Below are 13,406 nucleotides of genomic sequence, written 5' to 3' on the forward strand. Positions count from 1 at the left end.
CGTGTTGCATTACTTATTGAAAGCCCCTCGCAAACACGTTCATACTGTGGGTTCTTTTATTGATTTCACAGTTACATTACATTAGAATGCATTTCACGTATCTATGCCCACATGTAAAATTCAGTTTGCTCTTTTCTAAAAAAATATACTGCTAACTATGGTTGAAGGGTAAAAAGCAGATTGATAGTCATAGATTTCCTAGAAACGTTTGACATAGCGGCCCAGTGCAGGTTGTTCACAAAGGTGCGAGAAGAGGGATTACACGAACGTTGTGGCCGTGCGGTTCTAGGTGCTTCAGTCTGAAACATCGCGACCCCTACCGTCGCAGGTTCGAATCTTGTGTCAGGCATGGATGTGTGTAATGTCCTTAGGTTAGTTAGGTTTAACTAGTTCTAAGATCTAGCCGCCTGATGACATCAGATGTTTAGTCCCAGAGTGCTCAGAGCCTTTGAGCCAATAGGGATTTTGTTTCTAGATATGTGGGTGGCTTCAATACTATTTATGCGATACAAGCCAGTACGTTTTCATTGTCGGCGAGCATTTAACAGAGGCAAGTGAATTGTCAGGAATGTCTCTGGGGAGCTTTTATTCACTATATACGTAAGTGATCGGACAGGCTATAGAGATTTACGTCTTTCTGCTCATTATGCTGTAATGCACGGGAAGGTGTCGACGTTGACTGACTGTAGGACGACACAAGATGATGGAAATAGAATATCTAGTTGGTGTGATGAGTTGCATCGTGCTTTAAATTTAGAAAGATATAAGATAATGTGATCGAGTAGGAAAAAACAATTCCTGTAACTTTAGAATACAGGGTTAGTCGTGTGCTGCATGACACAGACTCATCGATTCAACATCTAGGCGAAAATTTGTAAAGCAATATGAAATGGAACGATCAGGTCAGGTTTTTAGGAGGAAAGGCGAATGATCGACTGCGGTTTATTAGAAGGATTTTGGGTAAATATAGCTCATTTATGACGGAGGCGGAATACAGAACGCTAGTGCCATCCGTTTCTTGTGTACTGTCATGTGTTTGAGATACCCAATAGGTCGGGTTAGAGGAAAACATCGCAATAATTCAGATTCGTGCTGTTAGATTTGTTACCGGTTGGTTAGATCAGCAGGCAAATATACTTTGTGGACTCAAATGAGAACCTTGGAGGGCAGACGGCGTACTTCTCTCGAGGCACCATAACAGATATTTAGTCAGTTTTAAGGCTGACAGCTGAACTATTCTATTGCCGCCATCGTACGTTTCGCGCAAAGACCACGAAGATGAGACTACAGAGACTGGGTCTCGTCCGGAGGCTTGTAGACCGTAGTTTTGCCCTCGCTCTATTTGCGACTGCAACAGGGAAAGGAATGACTAGAAGTGATTATGTGTAAATGAATAAGAGGCTGAACCTTTCCGGTGAAATAATTCTCAAGACTTATTTTACTTAAATGACTCAATAAGTGCATATGCTGAAGTGACACCTGAGGAACATTTCTCGCAGAAATGGGCTATCGCTGTATGGGCTTCATAAAATGGCTATAGAGTCTTTTCTTCAAAATATCTAGTAGTCACGAAAATTACAGCGATTACAGCGATGTTTGAAATGCGCATGTGAAACTCCCTTGAATCGATCTTGGTCTATGCTGAAAAGTATGGAAATCACGACAGGAATGACTCGGAAAAAAACATTATCTTATAATATGTCATGTATGAAGTGTATTACTAAGATCATGTATCACTCGCTAGTTACTTCCTCGTATTCACAATAAAGTGAATGTAATCGCAATTGGAAGGCTATTTATAAAGGAATCCTGGAACCGTACCCATGTAAGTCTTGACTTCATTTCATTATAATAAATGCAGGCACAACATCTAGTTGTGTCAAAAAATTTTGCCCAGGAGACGTAACAACACCGCAGCTCCTACTGAGGGCCTGAAAAAAACTCAGTTAAATTCATATAAAGTTTAGTGCATTGTGAAGATTATAACAGCCTTAGACGCTTCTGCAAACGCAGCCTTGTTTAGGTCTAGTGTAATAAATATCTCTGACTTATCGTAGAACGAAAACAAGAATGGAAGTCTCGTAGTGAAATAGACTGGAGGATTACTTTGTAGCCGGCCGCGGTGGCCGTGCGGTTCTGGCGCTGCAGTCCGGAACCGCGGGTCTGCTACGGTCGCAGGTTCGAATCCTGCCTCGGGCATTGGTGTGTGTGATGTCCTTAGGTTAGTCAGGTTCAAGTAGTTCTAAGTTCTAGGGGACTTATGACCTAAGATTTTGAGTCCAATAGTGCTCTGAGCCATTTGATTACTTTGTGATTCATTCCTCTTTAATCAGCTGCTGCCCAAACCCCCGTCATCTTTTCAGAACTAAAAATATGAGTCAGTATAATGATGGTACATAGTCTAATTATTCCTTCACGTAACAACTAACCGATAAAAATTTAGAAGTACTGTAGAATATGCTAGAGGAATTCATGGGAAGCAGTATACTTATTTTTCAAAATGGTTCAAATGGTTCAAATGGCTCTGAGCACTATGAGACTTAAACATCTGTGGTCATCAGTCCCATAGAACGTACAACTACTTAAACCTAACTAACCTAAGGACATCACACACATCCATGCCCTAGACAGGATTCGACCCTGTGACCGTAGCGGTCACGCGGTTGCAGACTGAAGCGCCTAGAACCGCACGGCCACAAGGGCCCTCCTAAATTTTTTTTTTTTTAAATTCTAAAATATGAAGTACATGACTATATTATAGTACTTACTATAGACGGGTGTAAAGTACACCTTCACCGTTGGTGCCGGAGGAATTTAGTTGTAGGAAGACGGTTCCAGTTCTTCGAAGAAGTAAAGTAGTGTCAACATGTCTACAAACGTCATTTCAACAACAGACACGGCTGCTGTCATATCTTCCCCGCCCGACGTCGGCAGCAATACCGGTCGATACAACACTTCCCTTAAACTTCCGACATAGTAACATTCATACTTATTTTTAATTCTTAACTCAGTTTTAATTTCCTCGAAGCATTAAACCTAATAGCCCTCAGGCAGACACGCTGTTAACAGACCAATTCAAATGGAACGCCTGGCACAGATCTTAACCATAGCATAAATGGAATGTACATTTGTTACACAATATGAGGCACACCATGTTCTCAACCACCCTCTGCTGCCAATACATAAATCAGCTAAGGAGAGTGGTAGTGCTCTGTTGCTATATTTACGGTAAACAGGTAAAGAAATCACAGCATAAGCTTTTGAACATCAGAATAAATTCAAATCCGGCACCAATGTAACGGTATCATGTGCATCGCGGCATAATTCGTAACGTTTCCACAATGTAAATCATGAATTTTAGCCTATTGTCAGTTTGAAATAGTTAATTGTAAACTATTCACCGACGACGATAACACAACATTTACTTGATCCGTAATACTGTTTCTGTGATGCCTCCTCGACACATAATCTTTCTCTTGTGTCAAACTAAGAAGAGATATTAAATGACTAGGCTTTCGTTAAAGTAAGTTAACTGATATATTCCGCCTTACACACTTGAAAGCTATGCAGTAATCATACACTTTGTCAACAACGATGGGGGAGAACGAAGTAAACGACCCCATCTACAAAATACTGATTGATATATTTGCACGATGAGTGTACAGAGGGTCTGTTGCTTTTTCTATCTCCCTGCTACAGGCGTGCACAGTAACATAATAGGTAAGGAGACACTTCCGGCAAACATCACAAACAGGTCCTTGTATATTCTCTGCAATTCATATGCTACATTCGTTGATATAAGAAGTTAATTGTGGAACGTGGTGATGGCTCGAGATATGATAGAAACAAAGTAATAACCAAGTTTTTTTTCTTGTCCTCCTCTCTAGCGTCCAACGCTTCCTCCATCTAGGGGATAAACCACGACGCAGGAAGGTGGATGAGCTCTTACCAACCGACGACCGCACTGACGTACAACGGCTACTCACCATTTTAAGCCTGTTGCTGTTCACCACCGTAATAAATGATAACATCTTCACCAATAAGTGCAGAATATTTGCTATGACATCTATTGCTCTTTCTATAATTTGAGTAATAATAGCACCATGTGCAGAAATATCTCGCACGAATATTAATTTCCGCAATTCTATTGCAAATAATCTACTTCTTTTCCTCATGATGATTTGATTTATTTTGTCATTTCATCCCAAAACTTCAGTATAATAAAGAGGCCTTTCCTTTCACATTTTTCCTAACTACCTACATCAAAATATCCTCGTTTCCACACAAGTTCAGTCATAAACGACTGGATCCTTACCTTGTGCAATACAAAGTTAACAAAACTGAGTTATGACTGTGATTAACAATAACACTGGTCAATCGTTACTATGGTATTAAAAAAATGTAATGACACACATAAATACCTGGATTTCACGCAGTACTATGAAAGAGGCGGCGAAGTGCCACAGAAAGAATGCGACCGTTTGATGCAAGATATTATCCAGCAAAAAGATGTAGGCGTATATGCCAAAACATTGGTTAGAAAACATAAAATTTTATTTACGATGAATATATACACTAAGGGCATTAGTTATAGGGTCGTAAAAGGTAGGAGAACCAAAATAATGCCCATCAGAGAGTTCAGATAGAAAAATCCAACTACAGCGCCATCTGAAATCAGTATTTCGTAAACAGCAGCACACCTTGCCCTGTCGATTTGCTTAAAGTGCTATTTCGGTTGACTGAACGCATTCCTCTCATGGGTTATTCCTCCCAAAGTAAATACATAGGGTTTTCTATCAAACCTAAGCCCCAGTTTGGTACTAGGTCAGTTTGAGGAGCCATGTGACCACTGACTGCAGCTATTATTGGAAAGTATATGAGATAGGAGAATTGGTGGTTTGGGAAAATAAGATGTTGCTGGTCTTGTAAACAAAACCGTTTTAAATCTAAACTACACTGCATGGCCAGCTTATGTAAGAGAGTTGGTAGAGGCTGCACCATAATGACACTCCTCGCCCAATCTCATGGCAAAACCGCTTGACCGCTGATACCGTTCGAGGAAGATCTGAAGTAGCCACACACAACCTGCACTCTCTCCATGCCTATGTTTATCAGGCGAATAAAGCATTCAATACTGAAGGTTCCTGGCGACTTAGTCGAAGATATCATTCAGTGAATTCATCCTGGGATTAACACATTCATCAGTAGTTAAAACTTCCGGGCTGAGAGGCCGTGGTCGAACAGTAGAACTTCTTCTCCCTGACGTTTCGTTGCCAGCTGCGGACAACATCTTCCGAGGCGAGTCTACGACTGGCTACCAAGCCGCGGAGGTCCTGTATATATAGAGCGGGTAGAGGGTACCACCACTCGTCACGTGATGTCAACAGTAAAACTATCTCTGACTGGCGTCAGATATATTATATATATAATAATGGGGGTTCCTATTTAAAAAAAACTGCATTTGATATAGTTTGACCTATGGCAGTCCAAATGTTTTTGTCCCGCGCCCATAGCCCGCAAATTCTGTAGTTTTTAGTGTGACGTATTTCCCATGCTAAACCTGCATTTTATCAACATTGGTTATAGTTTTCTTCGAATGACAATTTCAAGAACTGTTCCATTTCTAATATGTGCATTTGTCTCTGAAAGTTGCCACTAACATTTTTCAGAGGGTGATATGTAAATTCGCCTGATAAACTGATATGTAGGAAGTTCACATGAATGCCTCTGTTAATGCATTCGTAGATTTGAGTTTGGAATGTGTAGTACGCGACGACTCATTGTCGTCTCCTTATTTTCGCTCCACAATGATGACACCGAACACAACCTTTACGTGAAAATACTTTATTCCGTATTGCCTTACAAGTGCACAAGGAGGTGTTAAGTAATACATTAGAAGTTCCTCAAAAGCTGTGGCCGTTGACCGGTCGAGACACGCATCTGCACGCTGGAGTGTTTCCAAGCTACATGAGGCATCCGCTCTAAACGGATGTTCGCCAGTATCTGAGTGAACAAAGGACCAGCAAAACTACTTCTGGACAAACAATGTTTCAATACATCGCTACAGGCAGCAGCCAACACTGGACCGACTTACCTTACCAGTTTGCAAAATGTCGCTAGATGGTACTTGGGCGTAGCTGGTAAGTTGCAAAACTAAACATAGTCGTTCAGTTTTATTTCTCTGAAAAAGCAGATATGTGTTAGCCAAGACAGTGGCGGTTTTCATTTCGCTGTTTGTTTCTTTACATTTGCTAGATAATAGAGTGGAAGTTTCCAAGAACTAAAAGCTTTCCAGCTGGTTGCACGAGATATCAGTGCTGTCAAGAGGGATTGGCCACCATAAGAATGTAGAGCCCTGGGAGAGGAGCCGCCTAAGATGGGCAGATAGGCACTCATGGCCATTCTAACAACCCAACCCCTCCTCTCCCTCCGCCGGGAGCCCAGGAGTGACACAGGAAGCAGTTTTCTGTCGTAAGAACCATAGAATTCTCTGCAGAAGCCATTTAGCCATGTAAGAGATCTTTAGCCTGGTGTGGTTTTCCTCATGCCATGTAAATTTTCATTACAACGGCTCATAATAACGTTCGGTTTAAACATTGAGAAATGCCGGTCGCGGTGGTCACGTGGTTGTAGGCGAGCAGTCCGGAACCGTGCGACTGCTACGGTCGCAGGTTCGAATCCTGCATCGGGCATGAATGTGTGTGATGTCCTTAGGTTAGTTAGGTTTAAGTAGTTCTAAGTTCTAGGGGACTTATGAGCACAGCAGTTGAGTCCCATAGTGCTCAGAGCCATTTGAACCATTTTGAAACATAGAGAATGTACATTTCTGGCTCAGTCATGCAGTTACTTTCTGGTGTGTCCACACTTCTTCGCTCTTTCTACCTGCGGAACATTGGACAGGCCCTTTTCAGAATTGTACCATGTAGTAGGAGAGTTCTTCTGCCTTCCTCAACACCTAAGAGCTATACTGGATCCAAAAAGAATTGCAGTCTTCGTCACCATTGGCTAACGAGTTTCTTCTCTGGCGAAATGCAGCGTAGTTCCAAAGAGAAGCACAAGGAGATCACCTGTAGATTTCTGCAGAGTAGTCACTTCACTTCAGGTTTCTGCACAGTTGGAGCTTCAGGCTAGGACAGGAGAGGCAACTGATGATCTGATGCCAAGGTCACGAATCAAGCTTGTTGCCCTCGCTGCGCGTTTTGGCAAACTTACGGTGTTCAGTGCTAAGTTTCGGTGTGCTTCCTATATTTAACAATTCAACTTACGAGGTCACTGGTCTTATCGACAAATTATTAACGTAAATGTGTTTCATCCACCCCACCGATATGCACCAAAGTTATTCTTCGAGTTATAATCTCTCGTCCGACTGTCAGTAATTTCTTTTGATACACTGCTAGCTATATGCACGTATACAAATGGGAGTAGTATCGCGTACACATAGAATAAAAGGGCACTACGTTGGCAGAACCGTCATTTGTACTCTGGCGATTCATGTGAATAGCTTTCCGACGTTATGATTGTCGCAAGACTAGAGTTAACAGACTTTCAACGCGCAATGGTGGTAGGAGTTAGACACAAGGGATATTCCGTTTCGGCAATCGATCTGGAATTCTATATTCCGTGATGCATAGTGTAAAAATTTGGTCAAAAGGGCATCTTGGGACTAATGCGCTTTTGACATATTTATTATTTTATAAATGAAATATAAGTACTGCCAGACTTTCACGATAATTCCATATTTTTAATTTGTATAACACGTTTTTAGTCACAATTCTATGACCATGCTACAGACCATTCTTTGGTATAACTTGTGAGAAAGACACTCCTAGCCCTGTCAAAAACAGGTTAATTCGTTAAAAATTAGTGACCGAGGGCTCTTTTCTTTTAATTGTATTTTACCTTAGGATTTTCGGTAGCCCAAATTCTGCAGTTGTGGGCGTCGACAGATCCCCGGAGAGTGAAATGAGCTTCGTCGGTCCACAACACGTTACTCAACGAAACGTCATCTTCCACCATGTTTTGAATCGCCTACACCGCAAATTCCCTCCGCGACTAAATCGCCAGGTAACAGTTCATGATGCCGATGGATTTTGTACGGATAGCAATGGAGGGTACGCCTAAGTGCCAACCAAACGGTGTATGGAATTCCGGTGTAACGTGCGACTGGACGAGCACTGACTTCCCCGTGCATAGACGAAGCCGCTACTGTCTCGATGTCTTCCTGAACTGTCTCACCAGCATTACGCCTTGTGCTCGGTCGGCCACCACGAGGAACGAGGTGTATCGTCTAAACAAGCCGTGGCCTCGGAATTCTCGCCAAAGCTGCACTTGTCAACGGACCTTTACCCGTTCGAGTCCCCTTCCTATGGCGTTAGGATCGTCACCCTGAACTAGCACACAACATGCTGCGACTGCTGGCGTTTCTGATTCTCTCTCTCATTACAGCTCCTTTTATTCAAGATTGTCACGCGCAGTTTTGCTGCCCAGCTCCAGGTGTCGGACATTTTGTGACCTTTTTTTTTTTGCTTTAATAAAACCCCTCATGTCATTCCAAGCCCCTCTCTATCTACATTATTCCGTGGTTAATTATGGTCTCAAATTTATACTGACTTTTTGATCACCCAGTATATAAATGATCTAGTAGAAAGCGTCGGATGTTCTTTAAGGATATTCTCAGATGATGCAGTTGTTTATATCGACGTAGCAACGCCAGAAGATAGTAAGAATCTTAAGAACGACCTGCAGACAATTGATGAATGGTGCAGTCTCTGACAGTTGACCCTGAACGTAAGTAAATACAATATACTGCGCATACATAGCACATTAAATCCACTACTGTACAGCTACACTATCGATGACAAACAGCTGGAGACAGCGTATGCCGTAATATATCTAGGTTTAACTTTCCAGAGCCACCTCAAGTGGAATGAACATATACAACTGATAGTAGGAAAAGCAGACACCAGACTCAGATTTTCTTCGGAAGAATCTAAAGGAAATGTAACTCATCCACAAAACAAGGCGTCTGTTTGCCCGAGTCTTGACTGTTGTTCATCTGTCTGGGATCCCCATCAGGTAGGACTAACAGAGGAGATACAGAAGATTCCAACCATATTACTTCCCCCCACATACATCTCGTGTATTGACCAGGAGGAGAAAAGTCGAGAAATGGGAGCCAATACAGAAGCTTACCGACAAACATTCTGCCCACGAACTATTCGCGAATGGAAAAGGGTTAGAGGGATCAGATAGTGGTACCGAAAGTACCCTCCGCGACACAACATCAGGTGGATTGCCGAGTATGGTGTAGATGCAGATGACGGGTGCCAAAGACAGTTTGCTGCTGTTGTGTTGAGACAAGACGCACGATACTTGCGATTCCAGTGGTGTGCAGCTAGAATAAAGGTCGCCTTAATGATTCATATTTCTGTTTAGTTAACGCTCAGGGAAGCCGTTCCGAAACTAATAAACCCGTTGCGTATCCAAGCCTTTTTCCAGCCATCAGGACAGTGGCAAAAGGAGAAGAACTGTTTGCTCCTCTTCTCCAGCTCCAGCTGGCAGAAGACGATGACTAAAATGAAGCTGATGCATTTACCGAATATTATAGTTATGTCTACCAGCCTGAATTCGTCTTTACTCCACAATTACTCTCTCAGAGTAAACTTAATGTTCTAGTAGGAGATTTAAATTTGCCTCAGGAGTCTGCTGAACTACATGGCTCCCGGTTAAAAACTAAGAATCTTCCGGAACCAGTAACACATTACTCACGGCACAGACGAAGAGAGAAAGACCTAGTGGCTTTATTCTCACACAGCGATTCCTTAGTTTACTGCAGCAACGTAAAAGATTTAATGCACTTCTATGGCACTGAACAAGATCCTGCCTATTGGGGACTTTTTCTAGGCTCACCAACGAGAACCCTGAAGGTGTGGTACTGCATTATGGGAAATTGTATGGGCCCATTCCTGTGGCCCATTCAGTTCAACTGAAAGAGGCGTATAAGAACATAAAGATACTGTTTTCAAGTATCCCGCTGTGAGGAACACAAATGGCTAATGTGTGATGACTTCAAAATTATCTGAATAGTACTAGGGTTTATAAAAAATGCTTCGCTACGTACACGAAAGGGAGATATGGGCAAGGAAAACATATTGGTGTGAGAGAGTTTGTCCATAACGAAGAAATTTTGTGCCTGGAACTAAAAATATTTTGCACGGACCGCTTGTAGAAGCGCACAAAGAAATAAAATCTTGCTTCCACCACTACACACATAATTGGGCTTGATGTAGCAGTTTTTAAAGGCTCTTCCACAGGATGGACCCTGCTTTAAGCAACTTTCCAGAGATATTTCTTTTCGCCACACTAGATTTTATAAAGGATGAAGATTTTGACAAGACAATGAAAAGGAAAGGAAAAAACGGATTGTCCGCCTTCCGATCAGTTACTGAAAACGTTCTGAGTATAAAAAACATCTTAATTGCCAGTCATTTGCTGAAAACATGTAGCCAAATTTCGAGATGATGGGATGTAATATGAGTTTGAAATTTCACTTTTCTTCACTCACTTACCGACTAGTTTCCAGAAAAGTTGGAACTTTGTAGTGATGCGTAGGATAAACCTTTCCACCAAGACATCAAGGAGATGGCGAGCGAGTACCAAGGGAACCGGAACGGAACTATTGTGGCCGAATATTGTTCGATGTTAAAGAGGGAGAGTCACCATATACAAGGAGAAAATAGTAAAAAATTGATAAAACACTATTCCCTTAATGTTTCAGCATGTAATAATGCGTGTATCGGAGCCAGAACCGTGCCACAGTGGTTTGAGGAGAGTTAGTTGATGTCTCGGCGGCCAAAATCGCCTGATGTAAACCCTATTGGAAAAGTGTGGGTCGCTATTGGGCGTCATCACTTCGTACGCAAATCAGGGGAGAGATTGTGGCAGGTATGATACGAGAGATGGGATGGAAGTTACTAAAGCAAAGACGTTTCTCGTCGCAGAGAGATCTATTTACGAAATTCCAGTCACCAACTTTCTTTTCCTAATGCGAAAATATTTTGTTGAGTCCAACCTACATAGGTAGGAATGATCATCAAAATAAAATAAGAGAAATCAGAGCCCGAACAGAAAAGTTTAGGTGTTCGTTTCTTTCGTGCGCTCTTCGGGAGTGAAATGGTAGGGAGATAGTATGACTGTGGTTCGATGAACCCTCTGCCAAGCACTTAAATGTAAGTTGCAGAGTAATCACGTAGATGTAGATGTAGATGTAACTACCCAAACCTAGCAACAAACTGTCGGAACCCTGATACCCAGAATCAGTGATGTTTTTCGTTCCAAAGATTGACAAACAGACTGTTAAGCAGGCAGCCATTATATTTTGGGTTTTCAGTCTCTGTATAATTTTTATGACTATAGCGAATCCTCATTTACAAACAAATCATGCAGCTAATATGTATATTATTCTGCTTACAATGTAATGACGTTGATGTCTGTATATGTATTGCGTTAGAAAATAAACTTTCTACTGTAGTAGCAATGAAACCTATGTGTGGATGATCTAATGTGAAACTTAAGCAAGTACATCAAAGAACGAAACTCTTCTTTAATAACCATTGACATGACAGTCTGAAGGCCCTGTTCGCAGTTTTTCTTTAGTTCTCAGCTAAACATGACCCAAAGAAGGTGTAAGAGAGAAAATATTAATGCAAGGTTAAAAATAATAAAACCTCTGGCAGCACATCTTGCGTAAAAGTACACTTAATTGTAAGAATGCTGCATTGAAAGATGTGCCTGAACCACAGCTAGATGTAATAAAAAATTAATACATACACTTTTTTCTCAGACTCAAATATGAACTGGACTTATGTATATTCACTAGATTGTAATACGACGAAACAACAACTTGAACTTCTGTGGCCCGGATTCTATCCTACTTGTCAGGTAATCAAAGACATCACAATACTATATCTATTCTGTGTAAGAGAAGCTTTTGGCTGAATATATAAACTGATATAAACAGAAGGCTACAGAATGTCAAAAGGCCTGTTAACAGTGTAAAATTTCCATACGAAATAAAATTTACTTACTTATTCGCTTTCTTCTAACTCTGTAATAACTCGCTGCATTCAGGCGAAGTTTCGAAGGCTAAATGTTTATCTACGTAATGGTCAACTTTTCTTTATAAGAGCTAATAAATGTATCGGACGCTCGTTAGAACATTCATCTTGTTCCTACGTCTTGAACCTAGCAGACTGAAGAGATTTGGGGGAGGGAACCAATCAGCTAGGTCATCGAACCCATCGGAGTAGGGAAGGATGGGGAAAGATGTCGGCCGTACCCTTTCGAATGAACCACCCCTGCATTGGCCTGAGGCGATTTAGATAAACCACGGAAAATCGAAAGGAAGATGGCCAGATGCGGTTTTGAACCGACGTCCTTACGAGTGCAAATTCATTGTGCCAACCACTGCGCCACCTTGCTTAGAATAATTATAGACAAATTCAAATGTGGTTGCAGCTTTTCCCTAAAACATATTCAGTTGCACAAATTCCCATCGACCACACAATTATATAGTTTACTCAGACTTGCGATGTATTGTTATTTAGACATCACGTATGCTAGAAATAGCAATGTTTGTAAAGGATTTTTGTATGTAACGTATTTTTCACATAGTAGAGATTTTAATATATTTTAAATTAGCTTTGCAATTCAGGTCGTTAACCAGTCACTGTTGGACTTAATATGCCACTTAGAGCAACGTCATGATACCTACGGACCCTATATAACACTAAAATTCGTGATAAACATGTTGCTGGCACTGAAAGTGTGAGTATTGTTTGCCTTTCTCCACATTTGTAAAAGTGAACATATTTCGTTCAGTTTCTCTTGATTTCACAGCAGACAAGGAAATATTGCTGTGAATCTTTGCGGATTGACAACACTCTTCTATTAAAGAAGAGCATAGTGGTTTTTTTGTGATCTGACAGGAGCATTATTAGCTGATAAGTTATAAGACATTTTAATAGTAAGAACGACTTAACAGACTTTTTCTTGTGTGATGGACATTAGGATTTACGTTTGATAATTACAGTTAATAGAGTCTCATAAACCATCATGTTCACCACATATCCATATGACGTACATCTTCTGGAGATAAGTGTTCCTTTGTTCGCATTTATCGAAAAATGCAATATTTTTGTGATCAGCTCCCTCAAAAGTTAAACTTTTCAGAACAGCAGAATGATTAATAAAATACTAAAACATTAAAACATTTCATTAAAGCTGTAAGAGAACTGAAATAGCTAGACATGAACTTAACTACTGTACCAGTGTAGGGTAGTATTCTGTGGGCCGCTAGCACTGTGATGATATGTGTTGCTTGAAGTTCAGTGGTATGGAAATTTTTT

At 41.1% G+C, this 13,406-nt stretch overlaps 1 protein-coding gene across 6 annotated transcripts in view; it reads left to right on the forward strand.

Moving 5' to 3' along the window:
* Positions 1–13,406, forward strand: part of LOC126284563 (uncharacterized) — a 335,286-nt gene that overhangs the window by 15,535 nt on the left and 306,345 nt on the right. Inside the window, exon 4 of one of the 6 annotated variants that reach the window (XM_049983569.1) lies at positions 3,888–4,241. The exons of the other annotated variants lie outside the window; for them this stretch is intronic. Within the exon in view, the coding sequence (XP_049839526.1) occupies positions 3,888–3,917 (30 nt within the window). The 3' untranslated portion in view covers positions 3,918–4,241. Of the gene's footprint in view, positions 1–3,887; positions 4,242–13,406 lie in introns of those variants that run through there. 6 annotated transcript variants of the gene reach the window in all.

The sequence above is a fragment of the Schistocerca gregaria genome, chromosome 8, assembly GCF_023897955.1.
Source record: "Schistocerca gregaria isolate iqSchGreg1 chromosome 8, iqSchGreg1.2, whole genome shotgun sequence".
Taxonomy (NCBI): Eukaryota; Metazoa; Arthropoda; class Insecta; order Orthoptera; family Acrididae; genus Schistocerca; species Schistocerca gregaria.